The sequence below is a fragment of the Lucilia sericata genome, unplaced genomic scaffold (genome assembly GCF_015586225.1).
Source record: "Lucilia sericata isolate MDLA Ls3-8-SP2 unplaced genomic scaffold, ASM1558622v1 Contig001036F_arrow, whole genome shotgun sequence".
In the NCBI taxonomy this organism is placed as follows: domain Eukaryota; kingdom Metazoa; phylum Arthropoda; class Insecta; order Diptera; family Calliphoridae; genus Lucilia; species Lucilia sericata.
Window position 1 is genome coordinate 1 of NW_023995017.1, and position 26,651 is coordinate 26,651.

A 26,651-nucleotide genomic window follows, 5' to 3' on the forward strand; every position below is an offset into this window, starting at 1 on the left:
GCCATGGACTTACCTTAGTGTTGAGAGCGTACAAACGTTCGACAAGTTTAAAATTTAAACGTATTATTTGCTTGAAATTTTGTATACGCTCATGAGCTACAGCATCCAGTAAAATATCATTAACTTCAGAAAGCTCAACATCGACTGTAACGTCATTATCCTTAGTTGAGTTTAGAGTTCTTTTACTGGGTATCTATTCTCGGTGTTGGTGGATATATTACGTGTTAGATGTTTAAGCACAGGTGGGTGGTTAGCAAAATTACAAAGTTATGATTTTTTTTTGGGTTTCGGAGTTTATTTTTTTTTTTATACAAAAACAAAAGGTGCATTTACAAGTGCGGCAACAACAACAAAAACAAATTAAAAATTTCAAATAAAAAAGAAAAATATAATTAGTATAATTAAGATAAAAACAAAGCTTAGTTTGTACAACTATTTGATTAAAAAAAATCATTAATGTAATTAAATTTTAATTGAAAATTTTAAAAACAAACTTTTTTTTTGTTTTTGGGTGCCTTTTTTCAAAAAACTACTTTGAGTTAAACAAAAACAATAACATACCTGATCCAACAAATCTTCAAGTTTGGCGCGCACTATAAGTTCACGTTCGGGTATAACTTGCATGGCCGTTTCCAAAGGTGAGCTGGGTCTGCTAATGGAAGCAGTGGCTGCTTCACAAGCCTGCACGGCACTAGCCAATCTAGACTTTTCATTGTTCAATTTATTTTGCATATTTTGGGCACATTTCAATTGATTTTGGGCCATTTCCAAGGTAGTGGCAGGAGCATCCAATTCGGTTTGTATAATGGGTTCATATTCCTCCAAGTTACGCATGATACTATCCAAAGTATCTTCATATTCTTGGAATTTAGCCAAAGACTCTTGCAAACGATTGCGTATTTGCACTGAGGTCTGCAACAACGAATTATAACTGTCTTGTATATTCTTCAATTGGGATTCCACGGTATCTCTAATGGCCGGGGTAGTAGCTTCATAACGTTTAATTTGCATTTTACCCTTAGCATTAAGTTCATCAATATTGGCTTGATATTTTTGTATTTCATCCAATAAAGCTTCATGTTGTTTGATTTGTTCCTGAGTCTGTTGACGATTAGAGATGAACAAGGAATTGTGTGCCATCAATTGGAAGGAAATTTGCAAAAGCCATTTTTCTATATCTTGCAAAGCTTGATGATATGAAGTATAATCATTGATTTCTCCCTCCAAGTTCTTAATGTGATTGGCACAATCATTTTTAACCTTATCCCATCTAGCCTGCAAACGATGCACATCATCGAGATCAGTGCCCAATTCTTTAGCTTCCGCAATAAGATTTTCCAATTCCGAACCCTTGAGTTTAATTTCACCCTGCAGTGACTTGTAACGTTCCAATTGTGTCTTCATTTCACTGAACTCTCCCTTAGTATCGGGTTGAGTTTTCAAATTGTTTTCAACTTCATTAAGCCATTTCTCCAATTTCTCCATATTAGCCGAGTAGTCAGACCAGCGTGATTGTTTCTGTTTCAAATCAATCAATTTCTGTTTAATGGCTACACCCAATGCATCCCAGTCTTCGCGTACTTTAGTCATAAGATCACGCAATTTTTCTTGTTTATCTTCGGGCAAGACATTGGAGGCCTTGGAATAGGCATCTTGTACCATACCCAAAAGGTGTTGACCCTCGGGCAAACGTAGGGACAAGGACTGTAGGAAAAAAAGAAAAATTTTATTGTTTAAAAACGTAAAATTTCAAGATTCCTGTGAAGGTTCGAATTTTTAGTGATTTAAAAATATTCAATGTGAAATTTCAAAATCTTAGTTTAAATTTGAAAATTGTAATGGAATTTCAAAATTTTTTTCAAATTTCAAAATTTTTGTGAATATTTTAGGAAATTTTTAAAATAAGTTCGACATTTTCATCAAATTTTATGCTGAAATTCAATAAAAAATTGTTGAAATTGAATTTTTTGAAATTTTGATATTCGATAATTAATGAAAATTTTAAATTCGGAAAATATTCAAATGCGAAATTTAAATTAAAATTCAAAATTTAAGATAAAATTCAGATTTGAATTTTTAATTCTGAAACTAACTAACTAACTAACTAACTAACTACTAACTAACTACTAACTAACTACTAACTAACTAACTAACTAACTAACTAACTAACTAACTAACTAACTAACTAACTAACTAACTAACTACTAACTACTAACTAACTAACTAACTAACTAACTACTAACTAACTAACTAACTAACTAACTAACTAACTAACTAACTAACTAACTAACTAACTAACTACTAACTAACTAACTAACTACTAACTAACTAACTAACTAACTAACTAACTAACTAACTAACTAACTAACTAACTAACTACTAACTAACTAACTAACTAACTAACTAACTAACTAACTAACTAACTAACTAACTAACTAACTAACTAACTAACTAACTAACTAACTAACTAACTAACTAACTAACTAACTAACTAACTAACTAACTAACTAACTAACTAACTAACTAACTAACTACTAACTAACTAACTAACTAACTAACTAACTAACTAACTAACTAACTAACTAACTAACTAACTAACTAACTAACTAACTAACTAACTAACTAACTAACTAACTAACTAACTAACTAACTAACTAACTAACTAACTACTAACTAACTAACTAACTAACTAACTAACTAACTAACTAACTAACTAACTAACTAACTAACTAACTAACTACTAACTAACTAACTAACTAACTAACTAACTAACTAACTAACTAACTAACTAACTAACTAACTAACTAACTAACTAACTAACTACTAACTAACTAACTAACTAACTAACTAACTAACTAACTAACTAACTAACTAACTAACTAACTAACTACTAACTAACTAACTACTAACTAACTAACTAACTAACTAACTAACTAACTAACTAACTAACTAACTAACTAACTAACTAACTAACTAACTAACTAACTAACTAACTAACCTAACTAACTAACTAACTAACTAACTAACTAACTAACTAACTAACTAACTAACTAACTAACTACTAACTAACTAACTAACTAACTAACTAACTAACTAACTAACTAACTAACTAACTACTAACTAACTAACTAACTAACTAACTAACTAACTAACTAACTAACTAACTAACTAACTAACTAACTAACTAACTAACTAACTAACTAACTAACTAACTACTAACTAACTAACTAACTAACTAACTAACTAACTAACTAACTAACTAACTAACTACTAACTAACTAACTAACTAACTAACTAACTAACTAACTAACTAACTAACTAACTAACTAACTAACTAACTAACTAACTAACTAACTAACTAACTAACTACTAACTAACTAACTAACTAACTAACTAACTAACTAACTAACTACTAACTAACTAACTAACTAACTAACTACTAACTAACTAACTAACTAACTAACTAACTAACTAACTAACTAACTAACTAACTAACTAACTAACTAACTAACTAACTAACTAACTAACTAACTAACTAACTAACTAACTAACTAACTAACTAACTAACTAACTAACTAACTAACTAACTAACTAACTAACTAACTAACTAACTAACTAACTAACTAACTAACTAACTAACTAACTAACTAACTAACTAACTAACTAACTAACTAACTAACTAACTAACTAACTACTAACTAACTAACTAACTAACTAACTAACTAACTAACTAACTAACTAACTAACTAACTAACTAACTACTAACTAACTAACTAACTAACTAACTAACTAACTAACTAACTAACTAACTAACTAACTAACTAACTAACTAACTAACTAACTAACTAACTAACTAACTAACTAACTAACTAACTAACTAACTAACTACTAACTAACTAACTAACTAACTAACTACTAACTAACTAACTACTAACTAACTAACTAACTAACTAACTAACTAACTACTAACTAACTAACTAACTAACTAACTAACTAACTAACTAACTAACTAACTAACTAACTAACTAACTAACTACTAACTAAACTAACTAACTAACTAACTAACTAACTAACTAACTAACTAACTAACTAACTAACTAACTAACTAACTAACTAACTAACTAACTAACTAACTAACTAACTAACTAACTAACTACTAACTAACTAACTAACTAACTAACTAACTACTAACTAACTAACTAACTAACTAACTAACTAACTAACTAACTACTAACTAACTAACTAACTAACTAACTAACTAACTAACTAACTAACTAACTAACTAACTAACTAACTAACTAACTAACTAACTAACTAACTAACTAACTACTAACTAACTAACTAACTAACTAACTAACTAACTAACTAACTAACTAACTAACTAACTAACTACTAACTAACTAACTAACTAACTAACTAACTAACTAACTAACTAACTAACTAACTAACTAACTAACTAACTAACTAACTAACTAACTAACTAACTAACTAACTAACTAACTAACTAACTACTAACTAACTAACTAACTAACTAACTAACTACTAATCTAACTAACTAACTAACTAACTAACTAACTAACTAACTAACTAACTAACTAACTAACTAACTAACGAACTAACTAAACTAACTAACTACTAACTAACTAACTACTAACTAACTAACTAACAACTAACTAACTACTAACTAACTACTAACTAACTAACTAACTAACTAACTACTAACTACTAACTAACTACTAACTAACTAACTAACCTAACTAACTAACTAACTAACTAACTAACTAACTAACTAACTACTAACTAACTAACTAACTAACTAACTAACTACTAACTACTAACTACTAACTAACTAACTAACTAACTAACTAACTAACTAACTAACTAACTACTAACTAACTAACTAACTAACTAACTAACTAACTAACTAACTAACTAACTAACTAACTAACTAACTAACTAACTAACTAACTAACTAACTACTAACTAACTAACTAACTAAATTCTATTGAAAGTTACAAATTTTATTGAAAATTCCAAATTTTATTGATAATTCCAAATTTTATTAAAAATTCCAAATTTTATTGAAAATTCCAATTTTTATTGAAAATTCAAAATTTTACTGAAAATTTAAAATTTTATTGAAAATTCAAAATTTTATGGAAAACTCGAAATTTTACTGAAAATTCAAAATTTTATTGAAAATTCAAAATTTTATGGAAAATTCGAAATTTTCTTAAAAATTTCAGATTTTATTAAAAATTCCAGATTTTATTAAAAATTCCAGATTTCATTAAAAATTCCAGATTTTATTAAAAATTCCAGATTTTATTAAAAATCCTATATTTTATTAAAAATTTTGGAATTCAAAACTTAAATAAAAATTCTTAATTTTAGTTTTAGTTAAAATTTGCAATTAACTTTAATAAAAATTCAAAATTTTTATAAAAATTCAAAATTCTATTGAAAATCAAAAATTTTATTGAAAATTGTGAATTATAGTGAAAATGAAAAATTTTATTAAAAAATTCTAAATTTTATTAAAAATTCTAAATTTTATTAAAAATTCTAAATTTTATTAAAAATTCTAAATTTTATTAAAAATTCTAAATTTTATTAAAAATTCTAAATTCTATTAAAAATTCTAAATTTTATTAAAAAAAAATTTTTTGGAATTCAAAAATTTAGTAAATATTTTGAATTTTAGTAGAAGTCCTAAATTTTATTGAAATTTCAAAACTCTACTAAAAATTTTACATTATACATTATAAATTTTCATTGAAAATTCACAATTTTAGCAAAATTTTTTGAAAAAAAATTTCAAAATTCTGAAATTGTTTTCGAATCGTTGTACTTACATTCACAGTTTCGATTTGTTGGGCCAACTTTTGTACATCATCATCGCCATTGCAGCTATCCAAAACTTGTTGGGCCTTTTCAATCCAGGCATCCATTTCATTTTTATAGTTAAGGAATTCAGTATGATCGGACAAATTCTTTTCGATCTTAGATACCAAACCTAAAGACAAAAACAAAATTTACTTTATAATGCCACTCTTGGTTAAACTTAAATAATACACTTACCTTGGGCAGATGTTAACAATTTAGTATAATTGGCTTGAGTATCGACAGTTTGATCACGAACTCTAGAGCAGGCACTGTGTTCCATTAATAATTCGCAGGCATCATTCAAATCTTCTACATTGTCCTTTTCAGCCACAACTTCTTCAAGAAGTTTCTAAACACAAGAATTGAAATATTAGTTAAAATCTCATCTCATTAATGTTATTCATAGTAAGTTGATTTAAAAGCTAAGGATTAGATATTAGGAGAAAGCTTTTAAGTTCGGTTAAAAGTTTTTAGTGATTATATTTTTTCTAAAAGTGTGGGAGAAAGGGTTAAAAGGATTTTATTTATAGCTTTAGGTTGATTTGTTAATTAGTTTAAGTGCATTAAATGAACGTGTTTTTGTTTACGAATTTTGGTTAATTGTGCCTTATTAGTTTGTTTTTGTAAAAAGCAAGGTACGGAACGTTTAACATTTACAGTTGAATCCTGGCACAAAAAAGTACAAAACGCTTACCTTGGCATTAACCAAATGTTCGGGAGTTTTATTCTCAGTTTCGCTGGCATGGTTAACTCTTTGGGAAATATCTTCAATCCATTTATTGATCTTATTGAATTTCTGCAAGAAGCTGGACCAGGCATTAAGGGCCGACTCAAGATTAGATCTAGCATCACGGGACATGGCTTGTACGGCATCCCATTCGGCCGACAAATGTTTGATTTCTTGTGTCACACTGTCTTGACCCTCATTACCGCTAGTGCTTATAACGGCTTGAGATAGTTCTTGGCAAGCTTCTAGCAAGGACTTGCCAGTGATCATGCTCGAGTCAATATCACCCAATTTGTTGAGACGCTCTTCAACCTGTTGCTTTTCGCCATGGCAATTCGAACATTGTTCGATTTCAATTCTAGTATTGCGCAACCATTCCTGGAGTTCGTTGAGCGATTGCTTGTATTTGTCATGATTATTAACTTGATTTTCCAGCGATTCAATAATGGCATTAACCTTTTGTTGCAGCTCATCGAATTTATTCAGACCAGCAGCAAAATCATTACGATCTAGGGAATTATCTTCGGACAAACGTTTATTAATCTTTTCCACCATATCACTGTGTCCATTGAAATCTCTTTGTATGGCACGGAATTTCTCTAAAGCAGCTCGCTTTTCACTCAAATCGTTTAGATAGTCATCGGATGTTTTCAATGAGGGTTCTACATCTTCTAGCCATTCTTGCAACAGCTTATACATTTTGAAGATTTCTTCCAATTTGGCCAAACGGTTCATTAACTTCTGCTTAACATCATTCATTTGATTAAGCAAATCCTCATAGTCCTGTTTCAAAGTGTCCGTATCTTCTTGTATTTTAGCGGCTCCACTTTGTTCGGTGTTCATTATAACCTTTTCCTTAAGTTCCAGCAAATAGCGTAACTTATTTTGACCCGATTCGAAACCTTGTCTTAGATTCTTAACTGTATTAAGTTTGATTTGTACCTCATTCAAAGTTCCGGGTATAATTTCGCATTGTTGCAATTTCTCTCTAGTTTGTTCGATCCACGATTGACATTCTTCGTATAGAGTGTGATGTTGTTGATGTTCTTGATAGTGCATTTCCAAGCGGCGCATTACCTCCTTGGCTAGGGTTAACAGGGCATTGTATTTGGTGGTAAGCTGCATAATGGCATTACTAATTCTGGTATCAGAGCAGGTCTCCAATAGCATTTGTGCCTTCATATTCAAATGATCCAAAGTCTTTTGCCAATCGAATAGGGTTTGCAAGTGACCTTGGAACTCTTCGAGCACCACCTTCTTTTGGGTAAGATTCTCTTGTAATTTATTGTAGGATTGAACCAAAGCTTCGGTTTTAGTTAACCAATCCAAAGCTTCAGTGTATTGATCTTGGTAATCGGACCATTTAACAATACCCATTTCCAAGTAATCCTTAGTCTTCATGAGATTATCAACATAGGTGTCGAATTCTTCTTGCAATAGCGCCACCTCCTGTTCAATAACTTCTCTATCTTCAGGTTCTGCCTCGTTGCAGGCCTTTTCGCCTTGAGCTAAAGCCGCCTCCAGTTTCTTTTGTCCCTCGGGTACTTCGCTTTGTAAAATCTTCAATTGATGAGTCTTTTCGGCCAAAGCTTGCTTATCACCCGTGGGTTCGGAGCATTTGCTCAAGCGTTCCTTAGCATTGCGCAACCAGGTGGCAAAATCATTACCGCAATCAATAAAGGCTTGGTATTGATCAATAGTATTCTTTTGTTTTTCATACAATTCCATGGCCTGTTTGGTGAGAGTCTCGTATTTGTTGGATATTTCCGAGGCAGGGGCACCTTGTTGCAAATCAGAGGCCTTGGATGTAACCGATTGGATCATAGGTTCGAAGGACACTATATCCTGGACAATATTGTTGGTTTGACGCAAGTTAGCCTTGCGTTCACTCAAACCACTGCTAAGTCTAGGAGCACCCTTGGATTTGTGTATCTTTTGTTCGCAGGCCTGCTGCAATTTAGATTCTCTATCGGCAATCCATTTCTGCAATTGTGTATAGCTGGAGCTGTAGTCAGCCCATTGCAAAAGATTAGTCTCCAATTGAACCTTGGCCGTAGACATTTTCTTAACCAAACGATCCCAATCGTTTTGCAATTCCTTCATTTCATTGTTAATAGCATCACGGCCATCGGAGCGGGTATTACGCACCACCTTTTCACCATTATTAATGGCGGTGTGCACCAGATTTTGACCCACTTCACGGTTACGTATAAGTGTCTGTATCTTTTCCAAACGCTTTTCAAGCAGTTCCTTAGAACCAGCACTAGAAGATTCACTTGCCTCTCTAATCACATCCTTGGCATGATTAATCCAATCTTTGGCGCTCTGTAGATTACCTTCAAATTCACGATGTTGTTCGCAGTTGGTTTCGACCTTTTTCAAAACATCTTTAGCCAAATTGACCTGTACTTGATACATAGAATTCAAATGTCTCAGCTGATTGTTGACATAGGTATCCAAGTGTGATTTCAGGAGACCAGCAGCGGAGTTATTGAACTTTTCTATATCTCCCTTGCCCTTTTCGAGTCTGCCCATAATGTCACGCATATCGGCAACTTGTTTTTCTTTCTCTCTCAAATTAGGCAATAAGTTCAACTTGTGATTCTTAACTAAAATGTCAATTTGTTGCAACCATTCCATGAGACGTTCGTATTCCTCTTTGTAGGCTCTCCATTGGTTCATGGTTTCCTCTAGATTCTCCTTTTGGGAGCTAATATCACGGAACAAAGATTCGAAACTATCTCTGAGAGAGCGTATGTCATTGCGTATAATTTCTTGACCTTGGGGTGAAGTACTGGACATTACCACCTCACCGGTATGGGTCAAGTGTTCAACTAACAATTCCCCTTGAGCCTGTTTGTTCAACATATTCTCAGTGGCTTGTACGGCATTTTCAATGGCCAATTTATCGCTGAGACTGCTTTGCTTCAATGAGGGGAACTTCTCTCTGGCTCTGCTAATCCAACTGACCAAATCATCATAGGCTTCCTTGTATAACCGGTGGTCTCTATATTGATCTTGTCTCTCGGTTAGCAGTTTTTCTGCCTTAGCAGCCAATTCATCAAATCTATCCAAAACCTTTTGGGCCTGGAATGCTTGTTGACTCTGTTGACCACTAGCGATCATATCCTTAGCTTGAGATTTCAACGAATCCACATCGATTTTCTCCATGCGTACCTTCTCTTCGGTCGACTTAATGCGATCAAGTTGTGCTCTCTTTTCGGGCATTGTTGCTTGATATTCGGAAAGTTCCTTGAGCGTAGCATCCATAGAATCATTGAATTTATTAACGTTTTGTATTTGTTCCAAGAAACCAGACCATTGTGTAATGGAATCATCTAATTGACCCTTTACATCGACAATACGCAAAGCAATTGAAGACCAAAGATCTTGTAAATCGGACAATTCCTTATTGATGGCATCATGACCATTGGGAGCGGTGTTGGCCAAAACATTTTGGGCCAACTCCACGATACTCAATACTTTAGCGGAACCTTCATCTTTCATCAGAGTAACATCTTGAATAGTAGCCAACTTTTTGTCCAATTCCTTTTGATTCATTGAAGACATATCCGAGCAGTAATCAAGTTTCTCCTTAATGCCATTAATCCAGGCGGTAACTTCGGAAATAGAGTTATCGAATTCTTGATGGGAAGTAACATATTGTTGCCAACGATTGTTAAGTTCCTTGACTTTGTGGAATAGTTGTTGGTATTTAGTAACCAATTCAGGTCCCGAGCTGCGTGAGGCCGAAGGACCCTTCATTAGTAGTTGGGCCTTTTCAGATACATTATCGATTTCCAATTCCTTAGCTCTTACTTCACCTTGCAAAGTCTTAAGCTCCTCCAATTGGGATTTCTTTTCGGCCAATTTGGCCTTTAAGTCAACGGAATGTAATTTGTTGTCAGCATCTCTAATCCAGGCCAAGCATTGATCACGCAATTGCTCATAATCGGACCATTGTTGTAAACGTAGCTCTATGGCTTCAATGGTAGAGTTAAGATTAGCTATAAGGCTTTCCCATTCTTGTTGGGTATTATCGATTTGAGATTTAATATTAACTTGGCCGCTTTCTACAGTACCGGGTATAACTAATTCACCCAATGTTCTGACTTGATCCACACGAGGGAATTCATCAGCCAAATTAGATTTCAAGTTCTTAAGACGATCCAAATTGGTGTGTAGCGATACCTGTTCCAAATCCAAATCTCCCCAATAGTCAATGGTACTATGAGTAGATTCAATAAACTCTTGAGCATCCATAACAGCCTTACAGTACTGTTGATGAGCACTCACAAATCTTTCGTAATTTTCCACATACTGCTGAGCACGTTTTTGCACCTTGTTATAGCGTTCAACAATGTCTTTAGTGGTTTCCTCAACATGTTCAGTTTTTTCGGGTAGATTGGCGGTAATCTCTTGCAAATTGCCAATTTCAGCTTGATGATTATTGATGTCGTTTAGAGCATCACGATAATTTTGCAATTTAGCTCTCTTTTCATCCAATGTCGTCTTGAGTTCAATGTCGGCGGGTATAGTTTTTTCAATATTAAGCAACCAGTTTTGCAGTTTTTCGGCGATTTCATCGAAACCAGACCATTTGGACATTTGATCTTGAATTTTTCTGGCATTAGTGTTGATTTTGTCGAAGAGTTGGTCAAAGGTCTGCTGCAATTCCTCCAATTGTGAACGAATTGCCTCACGGCCTTCGGTGGCCGTTGATGGATAGCATTTCTCTCCACATTCAATGGTATTGTTCAACAACAATGTAGCTGAAGGTTGTTGGGCCAACAATTCCTTGCAGGCAATTTGTTTTTTAAGTAAATCTTCGCGTGTTCCCACTTGAGCCAAATCACTGCTGTCATCATATTTAGCTTGGGCACTTGCCATCCAGTCGGAACATTGCTTGTATTTTTCATTGAAAGCATTGTGATCCTGCACAGCTTGTTCGCATTTCTTAAGGATTTCCTTGGTAGTAGCCTGTATCGATTGGAATCTCGAAGTGACCTGTTGGACATTGACTGCAATACGAGTTTCTCCCGAACTTTGTATCAATTCCGAAGAATCATCCTTAATTTTCTCGAATTCGATTTCCTTTTGTCTTAAGTTATGAGCCAATGATTGGAATTTGTTGAGTTGATCTTCTTTTTCCTCCATAGTGGACTTGGGATTGTAATTTTTCAAGGCATTTTCCGATTCTGCCAACCAGGAGATCAATTGATCAAGATTTACTTCATAATCTCCCCATTGTTGGAGACGATTTTCGAGACCACTCTTAACGTCACTTAAGGCGGCAGAGAACTTTTCGAAATCAGCATGTAAGTTGCTCAAGTCGCGTGTCATGGCTTCCTTGGAACGGGCCGGTAAGATCTTGGCATTGTTATCGATGTGATCCGATAAAGTTTGTAGTTTTTGTGAACCTTCCGGTAGCAAATCTTGAATTTCGATAATCTTGCTTAAGCGTGCCTGTAAAGCTGGTTTATTGCCAGAGTACTCAGAGTAGCTGGTCAAACGATCCCACAAGTTCTTTTGATAGTCCTGTTGGGCCTTTTGCAATTCACTAAATTGCTGATAAACATCAAAGGATTCTTCCAGTTTTTGCATTAGATTATTACAATCGTTGGAAACCTTTTCATAACGTTTGTTAACATCATCCACGGCCTGTTTAATTTGGGCGGCATTGGCCGGTTGTGTTGTGTTTTGCAAAATGGTGGCCTTTTCATTTACAGCCTCCACTATACGTTTGTGAGAGTTAATATCCTGTTGTGTGGTCTTGAATTTATACAATTTCGAACGTATTTCCTGGGCACTAGTCCAGGTAGCAGGATTTTCATTTTGTATGGCCTTCTCAACCTGATCCAACCAATTGACAACTTGACCCAGTATATCTTGATAGCTGGAAAGCTGAACAGTTTGGGCTTCCTGTTTCTTTTGCAGATTGCGTATACCTTCATCCAATTTATCCCATCTATCACGAATGTCACGCATTTCCTTACGTAACTTCTCTCTTCCTTGTGTAGAAGTTTCGGGCAAGGCCTTTTCACCAGCCGCATTTAGAGCCGCGAATAGGGTTTCAGCTTGTTCCTTTTCAGACAATAAAACTTGCAGTATATTGCTAACCTGGGAAGCATCTTCTTTTTCAGCATGTTCCAGTTGTTTTTCAATAGGTTGCAGCCACAAATCAACTTCGTTATATTTATCCTGATAGAACTGATGATCATCGACTAAGTTAGACCATCTGTTGACCACCTCCTTGCTTAGTACTTGTAACAGTTGATAACGATTGGTAATTTGAGAAGTTAAAGTCTTCAAACGATCAGCACCACAATTGTTAAGCAGTGCATGGGCAGCATCGGCAAAGGCATCAATTTCCTTCTCCTTTTGTAAAATTAAATCTCTTTGTATTTTATATTTCTCCAATTGTTCGACCTTTTCGTGTAATGTCGACTGCAATTGTTGTTCGCGGAAGACAGCTTCAGCAGATCTGCACCATTTGGTTAGTTCGTCCAATTTTTGTTCAAAGTTATTCCATTGTTGCAAAACATCATTCTGTTTGCCTTCAATACCTTCAATATCATCGAAATGAGATTTAATGGTGGTTTCCAATTCATCAATTTCCTTATTTAGAACTTCATTGCCCTTCTCGGAAGTTGAAGGTTTAACCTTTTCGAATTGTTCTCTAATTTCCGTAACGATTTTCATGGCTTGTGGTTTATTTTCAGCCAAATGACGCAAAGTTTCGATTTTACGTTTAATATCGGACTTCTCGCCATAGGCATCATCACATTCGAGAAGTTTAGCTTTTTCTCCCGAAATCCAGGCTTTGGCGGCGGAAACTTGGTTATTCAAATCGTTGTGTTTTTGAACACAATCATCTAAATTGTTTAAGATTTCTTCGGATTTTTGTACAATATTATTGAACAATTGTTTAATAGATTGCAAGTACACGTTGAGTGAATTATCCTTGATTTGATCAACTAAAGCTTGAGCCTTATCGCAGACATTGTCCACCAATACATTGTGGGTGGTGATTTCTTGATGCAATAGTTTGTGGTTTTGCAATTGGGCTCTCTTTTCTTGTAAAGTTGTCTTGGGTTCGGTGTGACTTTGCATGGCCTTATCGACATCCTTAAGCCATTTAGTCAACTGATCTTGGGCAATGGAGAATTCATTAAACTGTAGTATACAATGATCAATTTTCTGTGAAGCTTGATTAAGATCATCCGTATAGTTATCCCACATAGTGCGTAGATTTCTCAATTGTTGACGTATAATTTCACGACCATCAGGACTAGTGTGACCATACAATTTCTCACCATTATCTATGAGATTTTCAAAGATTGTACCATCATTAATTCTCTTGTCCGACATATCTCTCAATTTGTTTTGTCTTTCTTGCAAAAGATTTTGATCGCCTACTACATCCTTGTTCTTTTCCAATTCATCAATGCACAACTGTAATTCTTGTTTGAATTTTTCGTATTCCTGATCGAAAGCTTCATGATCTTTGACATAGTTTTGGTATTTGGCAATCGATTCCTTGCAGAGATTCTTCAAGGTTTGATATCTGGTATTCAAACGGGATAATTTAAGATTCAAGTCAGTTTCTCCTTCAATTTCACGTCCTTGATCCATGAGATCATTAATGGATTTGGCTTTCTTTTCGATATCATTGGCAAATGCCAACAGCTGTTGCAAATGGGCTTTCTTGGCTTCGGCTGTACTCTTAAGCGATTGATTCTTAACCACCGCCTCAACACCCTTCATCCAGTTGTCGATTTCATCAATTATAGTTTCAAATTCATCCCATTTGGAGCACAATTGTTTTAGTTTAACCAAAGAGTCTTCACACAAAACCATAAATTCATCCCAAGCATTTTTGGGTTCTTGGAAACTCTTCAACAAGGCTGGATGTCCTGAAGGATGTGTTTGCGAAAGTACCGTATTCAAAAGTTGTTGGCAGGTTTCGAATATTTGATCACCTTCGGGTTTATGTTGCAAAAGATTTTCTACAACAATAAGTTTTTCTTCAGCACCTTCCTTCTCGAAAGTGGTTTCATTGAGTATATCAATGGCTTCTGATTTGATGGTATTCAACCAATCTTGTGCCTTTTCCAAAACTTGATCATAAGCTTCATGCTTGGCAACTTGATTAGTAACTACACCAATTCTATCGGTAATCTTCTTAGACAAGTCATTGTATTCCTTAATGGACTCTTCGGTCTTACGTTCCGATTCGTCATCACACAAGGCTATGGCCTTCTCTTGCAACTGTTTCAAAGCATTCTTGTGCAAAGTGGCTTCTTGTAATTGAACTTTGTAGTTTTGTAGAGCAGCCTTTTTGGCCGCCAAAGTGGGATATAATTCATCACTGGCAGCAGCCTTGGCCTTGGATTCATTGAGATAATGCGATACTTGAGTGTAACTTTCTTCAATTGTGGTCTTCTGGATCAGTACACCTTCAACTTGTTGCATCAAGGCATTTGCCTCGTCACGCAAGTAATCAAAGTTTTCTCTCAAGTTTCTCAATTGAGCACGAATCTTTTCACGGTTTTCGGGTGTAACTGAAGTGTACATGGCTTCACCAATGTCAACAGCATTGTTTAGCAAAATCTGTCCATTATCGAAAGTATTCAGGTAATTCTTAATTGTCTGCAATTGTTGGGCAGTGGCTGAGGATGAACCTGGTGAACCCATACGAGCTAATTCTTGGAATTCAACCTTAGCCTCGGACAACCAATCGGTGGCATCAGTTAGGGCGGCATTATAATCATCATTGGCCTTGGCAGTTTCATTTAGTTTATCCATATATTGTTGTAGACCCTTAGCTACGGTTTGGTAACGTTGTACTAAATGTGTAACAAATTGACCAATGCGAGCCTCTGGATTTTTGGCAATCAATTGCTGAGAGGTCTTTTCCAAGTTGTTTATAATGGGACCATGTTCATTGATATCCTGCTGGAGAGCAGCAAGTTCTTGCAATTTTTTGGGTATTTCATTAAGATTGATTTGATTACTAGTTTCAGCCTTAATACGTCCCTCAATATCTCTCAACCAGGCGTTCAATTCTTCATTGGATTTCTCATATTCCACCCAAAGATCAACATTTTCATTTAAGATATTTTTGATTTGATCAAATGAGTTTTCTAAGTCCTTCATTTCTGCATTCAACAAATCGGCATCTTTAACCAATTCAGCAATATTTTCGGGCGATTCAATGGCTTTAAGCATCTCCAAGGAGTTGGCAATTTCACCTTGTCTTTTCTTGCAATCTTCCAAGGCTTTGCCTACTTCTTGCAAAGAAGATTTCTTAACATCCAAGTTATACTTATCACTGGAACTTTCAGGTTGACACCAGGCCACCTTTTCCTTTTGTGTACTGATGATTCTCTTCAACATACCCACCTTATCGGCGTGGAATTTCTTAAGGAACTGTAGAAGAGAATTTTCAATTTTCTTGGCATAAACATCAACACCATCGTATCGCTTTTGGACATTGTTAAGTTCTTTGGGAATAATGGATTCACTGAATGTAGGATAAATACTCTTTAGCTCATCTACCTTCTGCTTAATGTTGTCAATTTCATTGCCAGTATTTGAGAGTTCAGCTTGCAGAGCTCTGCAGTTTTGCAAGCGTTCAATAATCTTGGTATTATCTCCAGACATATCATCACATTTAATGAGTTGTTCTCTCAGTCTTCCTACTTGTTCACCGGCTTGTTTGATGTTCTTTCTCAAGTCTTGTTCTTGATCATTGAACTGAGCAGTTATGGCATTAAGACGTTCGGCATTATTTTCCACCTCAGCAAATTGTTCATTCAGCAATTGATTGAGTGAGGTCAAAGCAGGAATTTCAACATTGTTGTTGATCTTCAAGAGCTCAGCAGATTTTTCGGCAATTGTATCTTTCAAGGCCTGATAAGAAGGCAATTCGGAACGGTATTTGGTTAGACGCATGGGAGCAAATTCAATTTCTATACTATTATCGGCAGCATCACACAAGCCTTGATTAGTTTCGGACAACCAGGGCATGAGATCCTTTTTGGCATCTTCAATTTGAGACCATATAACAGCTTCGGTTTCGTACATATGGGCATTTTTAACCGTCTTATCGTGAAGATCCTGATAGCTTTGCTTAGCAGCAGCCAAATCATTGGGTATATCCTGGGGAATCACTTCGCCAATATTATCAAAGAGTTTTCCGATATTCGCTACCTTGCGATCAAATTCATCTAAAACTACCTTAACCTTTCTAATTTGGTCCATAGTTTTGCGTGTCTTATCGGAAGCTTGTTGCAGTTCAACTTCATCTCTTGGCTGTTGGGGTATTGTGTGGTAGAGATCATTGGCTTTTTTCATTTCTTGAGAGAATTTATTCTTAATATCAGCATATTCACGTAAGGCACGAGAAATCAATTCGTACTTTTGAATACGATCGGCAATTTCTCCCTGTAGCGAATCGTAGTCTTTGTCCATATGCAAAAGAGTATCTTGTATGGCCGGCATACTTGCAATATCTTCGCGCATCAATTGTGTACCCTCATCGTGAATTTTGTTTTTGAGATCTGATTGAACCTTCAAAGCATCATTAAGAGCCACCAGATCGGCAATAATTTGATCGATATTTTCAAGATTGGGTTTACGTTTCAATATTTCAGACAACTTGGCACGGTTTTCTTGCAAAGCTTGTGCCATGTTGTTCTCCAAAGTATGGAAGTTATCTTTTCTAACTTGCATCTGTTCAATTTGTTGTTTATGGTTTTGTGTGCGCAATTGCAAGTTCTCCAATTTATTTTCAACATCATTGACGATCTGTGTAGCAATGTAGGGTTTGCGGGTCAAGGCATCTTTAAGATGTATAACAGGATTTTCATCGATTTCTTTAGCTTGGGCTTTCCAATATGGCACATTTTTGGCAATGGCAGAGATTTCTGTCATTATTTTGTTTAACTCTACGGGTTGGGGAGCTTCTGGCTTTTCGATTTGATGTTTCAAATAGTTCATGTGATTTTCAGTTTCATGCTTCCAATTCAATAGTTCAGTCCATTTCTCTAAGCAAACCTTCTTTTGCTGCATATTGGTTTCCAAGTTTTGGTAGTTTAATACCAAAGCTGAATAAGCTTCATTTAGAGCTTTAGTTTCTTCGGGGGAAGCACCTAAGGAAATTTGCTTAACTTCATCGTAAATAGCGTTAAAGGAGGGCTTCTTGTCATTGTGTTCTTGCATAAGAGCATGGACGACATGTAAACTAGTTTCGACTCTTTCGGGATTGATTTCTTCCACCTGGGCAAGTTGAGATCTCAAGTTATCCATCCAGTTAGAGAAGTTAACCATTTTAGCGTTAAAGTCTTGACGGGCTATGATAGCATCGGAAATTTCATTGATATTGCCGCGAGTGGCTTCCGACAATTTCTGCAGTTTGGCTTTCATGGTATTTACACGGTCCTTAAGACTAACAGCACCCTCAGGTGCCAAATGTAAACTAATTTGATCGGCAGATTGACCCAAAGCCACCAATTTGGCTTGTTGTTCGGAAATTTCATTGTTAAACGACTTAAGACGCACCAACTCATTCTCCAATTTATCAACATGAGGAGTACTGAGTAGCGCAGACTTCTTGCCTACACATTGTTCGCCCTTTTCGATCCAGTCTTCAAGTTTACCGGCATCATTTTCGAAGGACTTCCAATTACTAACAAGTTTTTCCAATTTACCACTGGCCTGTTTAGCATTTTCGTGTACAGTGGTCCAACGGGAGTGCATGGCATCTACTTCGTCAGGGGCATTGGTTTTGCATAACATTTTGTGTGTAATGTTTGAGATGCCTTGGAGTCGGTCTAATTGCTCCAAGCAATGTGTTTCGAATTGTTTGGCATTTTGTTGCAATGCAACTGCTTCTTCAAGGGACATAGGTTTAGGGACTATAGTATTTACCTTAATTTCACTTTCCTCCACAATGGGTTTCAAGTGCTGGATGCCGGTTTGGAATTGTTGCCAGTTGGCAAGGTCTTCTTGTACAGCTTGAGCCTGATGATCCACATTGCGGTTGATGGCACTGAGAACTTCTTGAAGTTTAGTTATTTCACCCTTCAATCTCTTGGCTTCAGCAATGTTGCCTTCTTTGGGTGCTAATTCGGAAGCATCGGCAGCTAGCATATCCAATTGTTTCATCCTTTCGGCCAAAGTACCCTTGAAAGCGTTAACCTTCATGACACGTTCTTCAGGGGTTAAATCTTCTGAGTGTAAAGTTTCTATGGCCTTTGGTGCTACCTTATTGGCCCATTCTTGCAATTCAGCTAGACGAGACTTGTAGTTATTCCATTTAGCACTGTAGTCTTCCAAGTAACCAACACGATCCTTTACATGTTCCATGGTATTGAAGAACATTTTCTCGACTTCAGTAACTTCCTTCTCTAATATGGGTCTCTTTTCGGCCGCCGCCAAGGGAGCTAATTCAGCCTTCAAGGCATGAAGTTTGGGCAACAATTGATGAGAGGCTTGATGCAGTTGAGTATTCAATTCACGTTTGGCCTTCAAATCTTGACTGACATTCTTGGGATCAGTTTGCAAAGGAGTCAAGGCTCTCAACTCAGTCTCAGCCACTTGCAACATGGAACAAATGTCGGCCTTTTGATCGGCAAACTCATTCCAGACGGCTTGAGTACCCTTAAGGGCTTGCAACTTATCGGAAGTTTGTGTATAAGCTTGGTTCCAGCCAGTTTCCAAATTCTTTACTTCATGTTGTACAAAAGCAGGAGCATGAACGTCCTTGCTTAAGTCACGACCTCTTTGCAGCATTGACATGATATGAGGACGTTGATGATCCAACTGATTGATGGCATATTGTTGTTCTTCAATTAGCTTGTTAACACGTTCCAAACTATCGGGTGGTGGTATGTTGGCGGCTTGTTCTTTAACCTTGCTCAAAAGACACACAACTTCATGTACCTCACGGCGATAGGTATAGCACTTGGAGAACACTTCAGTCTTGACCATGGTAATTTCAATGGTGGGTATGAGATTTTTATAACGAGCAATCAGATCTTCCAGTTTCTTCTGTTCGGCATTGGCTTCCTCTTCACTGGCATAGCTAAGAAGATGATCCAAAGTTTTCACCAACCATTTCATGTCTTCACGTTTATTGTCGGCTTCTTGGCAGATTTTCTAAGATATTAAAACAGCAATATATTAATAATTAAGAAAGAAACCAAATAAGTAAAATGAATAATGAAATGAAGGAAAGAGTGGCCTTTCGTTGAAGACCAACCCCGGATATATAAAAAAACGAGAGATTTAATTATTTCAAAATTTACCACTAGCTCCCTTAGCTGCATGATTTCGAAGTACAAAAAATGAATGTTATTGATGTTTAAATTTAATTTTACTAAAGACCAGAAACTTACCTGGAAAACAACCTTCTCCTTTTCAAACTCTTCCATGCTGTTGACTTCATTGACAATATTCTTTAAACTCTTGTCTACGGTATTCATCCATTCGACCATATCATTGAATTTCTCATGATATGATTCCCATTGGGCAGGAATTTGCTGTAGAGTTTCACGCATGGTAGCAATCTTATTCGATAGCTGAGCATATTGAGCTTGGGCATTTTTGTAGGCATTCTCCAAGGAGTTGTCAGTGGGCTGTTGCTGTCTGTAGGCTTGATCTAAGCGATACATATTTTGCAAACTATTCTCCAATCGGGGTATGGAACCTTGTTGCAAGAAGAACTGTTGATTGCGTTTAAGTATGGAGTCAACATCTTCGTTACGATTCAGAGCTTGCTCTTCCAAATGCAACTCCTTTTCCACTTCCTGCATAGTTTGATGGAATTGTGATTCTTCGGCACGGAATTCCAATTTCATTAAATGCAAAGGTGCTTGAGACAAAACGTTTTGCCATTTGGTTTGTAAACCTTCTACGGAATCTACCACCGGTTTCTGTTCTGGTGGTGGCAAAGTTTTCAACAGATTCTGAGCCGACTCCACCAAATTGGACATCCATCTTTGGTTGACATTTTCAAAGAAGTATTTCTGGGTCTCAATGGTGGTCTTGGTTTCAATATGTTTTTCAATTAGAATCGTTTCAGCCTGAGTCAACCATTCGCTGACAACACGTTCGTTATCCTTGAAATTATTCCAATTGTTGAGAGTTTCTCCCAAACGTTGTTCCCATTGCTGGGCATTTTGTATAACATAGTTGAAGCGATCATTCATTTGCTGCATATTGTGTTGGGCTTGGGTGGGATCAATGTTTTCGTCGGCCGTTACATTTCTCAAAAGATTCTGGAACACCTTATTCTTACTCTCCAACATGGAGCGATAGTAGACGGTGCGTGAGAAGAATGTTTTATGTTTGTTCAATTCCTCATTGACCTTGTCGCGTCCACCACTTAAAGTGTGGGTGCTTAATAGGGATTCGGCTTCGTTGAGCCATTGATGGATTTCCTTTTGACCGGCTTCCAGCGATTCTTGTTGTATTAAGAGTTGATGTATTAAATGTAACTTGTTGGGTATTTGAGCGCGTACACGCACTAAGGCTTCCTTTTCCAGTTTAAGAGTCTTCATCATGCCATCGACTTCTTCACGTGAGAGATCCTGTATAAGACCTTGGATATTGCGGCTAATATTTTTGAACAGTTCCTCATTGTCGTCAATTTCTGAAGCCAATTTTTGTAAATCTTCACTGTATTTCTGTATTTGTTGGCTATCGCCCAATTGCAACTTCTGACTAAGAATACTTTCGGCTGAGCGCAACCACTGGTACAACTTTTCAATTCCTGATTTATATTCTTGTCTAGAACGTATGATATCACCGGCATGCATATATTTTTTAGTATTAACGAAAAGTCTTTCAAAACGTTCGGCCAAATAACCGTGTTGTTGTCTTAAGTTATGGGCAATATTTTCTTCGCAGGAGGCAATCAAATAATTGGCACCATTGGCTAAGGCATCAAATTTATCCTTCCATACACTGATGTCCTGGAAGAAGTTCAACTTTTCATCTTCGGACTGCATGACTTTTTGTTCGGCCAAATTAAGCCATTGCTCGCATTCGGGACTCAATTGATTCCAAGTTTTCCAACAGTTCACCACCTCTTCCAGCGAGTTTTGGCAACATTTCAATTCCAAAGACACACGCTTCCAACGCTCTTCGGTGTCATACATGAAACGATCAATGTCCACTATATCCTTGCGTGAGACATTGCCATCACGTTTGTATTCATCCACCACCTGTTGCATATCCACGAAAGCCTTTTGGAATTCTTGGAAAATCTTGTTGCGAGACACGAAATTCTTGTATTGTTCCAATTGTTGGGCTACTCTTTCTTCGGTACCATATTTACCGGTCCAACCCTTCATTTTGTTTTCGACCAAATTCAAAAATGCCACCAAACAGCATTTGTGTTCTAGGAACTTTAATTTAATTCTACGTTCGGCTGCCCTGGGGCCAACCTCTTGCACACGACGCTCCATATTGCGCAATTGTTCCAAGGGTATTTTCTGGGCCAAGGGTGATCTCTTGGCATTTTCAAACATTGCCACAATACGTGGCAAATCGGCAAAGAACAACTTATGTTCTTCTAGTTTACGAGAAATAACGGCAGCCGTTTCCTCGTTCATGGCTGTGGGTATATCATTATCCATAAGGATTTTTTCGGCTTCAGCCAACCATTTGCCCACCTCACCGAATTCACCCGGCAATTCAGAGTCCAATAACCAAAGCCAATAGTTCATTTGATATTGGACACGTTGCCACAAGACATTTATATCCTCCCAGTTGGAACGGGAAACTTGCAAGAAACCACTTTGGCTTTCGACCAATTGTTTCAAACGATTATATGTGGGCAAATGGGCATCAATTTCAGAACGAGCTATCAAATATTCGGCAAAATCACGCGGGAAAGAATTTCCAATTACCATTGGCTCATATTCGGCAGATTTCTCCATTAGGAAACGTTTGAGTTCATCGATTTCTTGTTGTATATGCGAGAAATCTTTGCTGGCACCCTGGTAATAAATAAACATCACCCTTAAGTCTTATAATTTATATTAAATTTCAAAAAGAAAATCTCACCTTGGGTTCAGGATACTTATGCAAGAACTGAGCCACATATGTCATTATACTCTTTTCGTCTGGCTTAGGTACATCCACATCCTCAGCATCCAATAGTTTAGCAATGCCTAGTTTACTTTCGGCCACATCGAAAGCTGTTTCCAAACGTTGGCGATTGTTAGCGTTCTTCTTCAATTCAGCCAGATTAACTAAATTGGCCTTTATGGAATCAATGAGAGCTAAGAAAGCGACACCATCCCTCCAGCTGGCACCGAAATCCTTAACCTCTACACCACTTTCCCTGCAAAATTAATTTTATATAAATGATCTTATTCATAAGCTTCGTTGTCGTTTAAATACTCACTTTGGCAGGGCATTTGTTACCCAGTTGAGCAAGGTTTTTCTGGCACCTTGCTTCCATTTTTCAGCCTTCATATCACTAGCGTTTTTACCCACGCTATCAAGAGAACTAACCGAACCACCAATGCCATGGCCCAAGTATTCGAGGTTGCGGCTATTCTCTTCAATCTAGAAAAAGTGGAAATGTTTGAAAGTTAGTTTCGTGGTTTTTAATTTGGTTGATAGAGAGTGTTTTGTAAAAATTTACATTCACCGTGAAACATAAAAAAAACTATTTCTAAAATTTTAAATTAAAATTGTTCTGTTTAAATGTAGACTAATTAACACTTTGTCTTGACCATTTAATTAACTTTTTGATTTCGAGAGATTACTTTAGATTCTGGTTTGAAAACTTTGGATAGTCATGATCATTAAAGATCTCGGTCTAGACTATAGACTAGGCTAGAGACTCGACTATAGACTAGTCTATATACACGACTATATACTAGACTATAGAGTCAACTATACACTAGACTATAGACTAGACTATAGAGTAGTCTATAGACTAGACTATAGACTAGACTATAGATAAGACTATAGACTAGACTATAAACTAGAGTATAGACTAGACTATAGATTACACTATAGACTAGACTATAGACTAGACTATAGACTAGACTATAGACTAGACTATAGACTAAACTATAGACTAGACTATAGACTAGACTATAGACTAGACTATAGACTAGACTATAGACTACACTATAGACTAGACTATAGACTGGACTATAGACTAGACTATAGACTAGACTATAGGCCAGACTATAGACTAGACTATAGACTAGACTATAGACTAGACTATAGACTAGACTATAGACTAGACTATAGACTAGACTATAGACTAGACTATAGACTAGACTATAGACTAGACTATAGACTAGACTGTAGACTAGACTATAGAGTAGACTATAGACTAGACTATAGACTATACTATAGACTAGACTATATACTAGACCATAGACTAGACTATAGACTACACTATAGACTAGACTATAGACTAGACTATAGACTAGACTATAGACTGGACTATAGACTAGACTATAGACTAGACTATAGACTATATAGACAAGACTATAAACTCGACTACAGACTAGACTATAGAGTAGACTATAGACTAGGCTGTAGACTAGACTATAGAGTAGACTCTAGACTAGACTATAGACTATACTATAGACTATACTATAGACTAGACTATATACTAGACCAGTGTTGCTCAAACACATACTACCATAGACTACCATAGTTTTATTTGTGTTGGTAAAGCAGCAGAGAACAGAATTCAATTCAAAATAAAAGTATACTAATAAAATGACTATAAACTATAAAGCATATGCTAACTGTCAAATATTTAATATGGATTTTGACAGCCAGCGTATATCAAAGTCTATATATAAAAAACTATCAACTGTTCTCTCATGTTCTCCTACATTAATTCGGCTTTCTCAAAATTTTGTTGTTGTATTTCTGTGTGTATTTTAAAAACGTCGCCTACAGAACTTACTTCGATAAGTGCTGATCAGCAACTGACTGATTTTTAAGTTGAGAGCAAACCAACTGATATTGCTCATTATAAAAAGAAGAAGAATTAAACCTATAGTGTATGTGTATCAACTTAGCGTCAGCAGAATTTTCTTACCCTGTCACGCGTGCTATGTAATGGCAATCTTGCGCTCCTCTGTACTACAGACTAGACTATTGACCCGACTATAGGCTAGACTACAGACTAGACTACAGACTCGACTATAGACCAGTCTATAAACTCGACTATATACTAGACTATATACTAGACTATAGACTCGACTATATACTAGACTATAGACTCGACTATAGACTAGATTATAGACTCGACTATAGACTAGACTATAGACTCGACTATAGACTACACTATAGACTCGACTATAGACTACACTATGGAATAGACTACATACTCGACTATTGACTAGTCTATAGACTAGACTATAAACTCGACTACAGAATAGACTATAGAGTAGACTATAGACAAGGCTGTAGACTAGACTATAGAGTAGAGTATAGACTACACTATAGACTATACTATAGACTATACTATAGACTATACTATAGACTAGACCATAGACTAGACTATCGACTAGACCATAGACTAGACTATAGACTAGACTATAGATTATACTATAGACTGGACTATAGACTAGACTATAGACTACACTATAGACTAGACTATTGCCTAGACTATTGACTAGACTAGAGAGTAGACTATTGACTGGACTAGACTATAGTCTAAACTATAGATAAGACTCTAGACTACAGACAAGATTATAGTTTATAATTAAACGCGGTAATTTTCGATATCAATAAGTATAGACTAAAGTTGAAGGTTTAGAGCAGAGATAGGCTCTCATAAACAATAGTAATTAGGAAACTCATTTGTCATTATCTGTGCAGATCGTGAAGATAGCTATTCATTCTAATAAGCCTTCTAATGATCTCTTTGGAATTTATTTCTAATGGAAATTTTTGAATAGTTTTTTTTTAACTCTCTCTATAGCAAATTAAATGGTCAAGCAAAAGTTAAGTGAAAATTACAATAACAACAAAATTAACTTTAATTTAAACATTATTTTGCAAAATAAATAAAATAACTAATCAAACTACAACAAAATAAAAATTATTGAATTTAACGATAATCACACACCATATAAATTTGTTTAATAAAGTGCGAAAAAGTAATAGTAATAAATATAATAATAGTAATAAAAAATAATAGTAAAAAAGATCTGAACAGATGAGGGTGATAATAATAACTAAAACATATTTAGAACAATTACATGTTGTGTTTTTGTCTGATAGTAATCAGACAGACAAGAGACTACAGACGATTTAGTTTTCAAAAAAATTACCTGTGGCTTATAATTAATAACTACTACTAGCTTTTTCCGCCTCTTTTTACGTATCTTTGCATATTAATTGAAAAATTGTACAAAATATATATATGTATATTATAAATCATAAATATATATGTATATATAATCAAAAAAGGAATACAATTACATGTTAACAAATTTGTAATTTATTTTGGTATGAATTAGAATTAGAAAAAAATCAAAAAAATGAAAGATATAAGAACAACATTACAGAGTAATAAAAAGGCTGAGAGATCTTGTTTTTTTGAACAATTATTATAAAGTGAGTTTATGTTCAACATTAAGAAGTGCTGAATACTTCAATTGAATTGATTTAAGTGCGCATAGAACACACAATATTAATTTTTTTTTAAGTTATAGTTAGTAGTGTAAAACTTACCTGGAAGTATAATATAATGGTCCATATCAAACCCAAAACAACTGGTGGTCTCCCATCCACCAAATCGGCTGGATTGATATTGACTAATTTTATACGTTTGCTAGCCAAGAATTGTAACGCTGTATTGGCATTGCTAAGGAAATGTGGACGTCTTAAAACGCGTCCCCTTTCGACGGGTAGCTTTTCGCCAGATAACACTTCCAAAAGTGCTATTAATTTTGTACCATCGCGCAAATCGTTGATCAAATCATCCACTCGAAGCGGTGGAACACGCTAAAATTGAGGAAGAGAAAAATTAATTAAT

At 35.6% G+C, this 26,651-nt stretch overlaps 1 protein-coding gene across 1 annotated transcript in view; it reads right to left on the reverse strand.

The window, feature by feature from the left end:
- Window positions 1-13: 13 nt before the first annotated feature.
- LOC119609688 (nesprin-1-like) overlaps window positions 14-26,651 on the reverse strand; it is a gene marked incomplete at its 3' end in the record, with an annotated part of 65,277 nt that continues 38,639 nt past the window's right edge. Inside the window, exons 3-11 of the mRNA XM_037964561.1 lie at window positions 26,348-26,620; window positions 23,034-23,197; window positions 22,691-22,970; window positions 20,017-22,623; window positions 6,581-19,777; window positions 6,082-6,235; window positions 5,856-6,016; window positions 562-1,704; window positions 14-193 (exon numbers count right to left, since the gene is read on the reverse strand). Coding sequence (XP_037820489.1) covers window positions 14-193; window positions 562-1,704; window positions 5,856-6,016; window positions 6,082-6,235; window positions 6,581-19,777; window positions 20,017-22,623; window positions 22,691-22,970; window positions 23,034-23,197; window positions 26,348-26,620 — 18,159 coding nt within the window. The remainder of the gene's footprint in view (window positions 194-561; window positions 1,705-5,855; window positions 6,017-6,081; window positions 6,236-6,580; window positions 19,778-20,016; window positions 22,624-22,690; window positions 22,971-23,033; window positions 23,198-26,347; window positions 26,621-26,651) is intronic.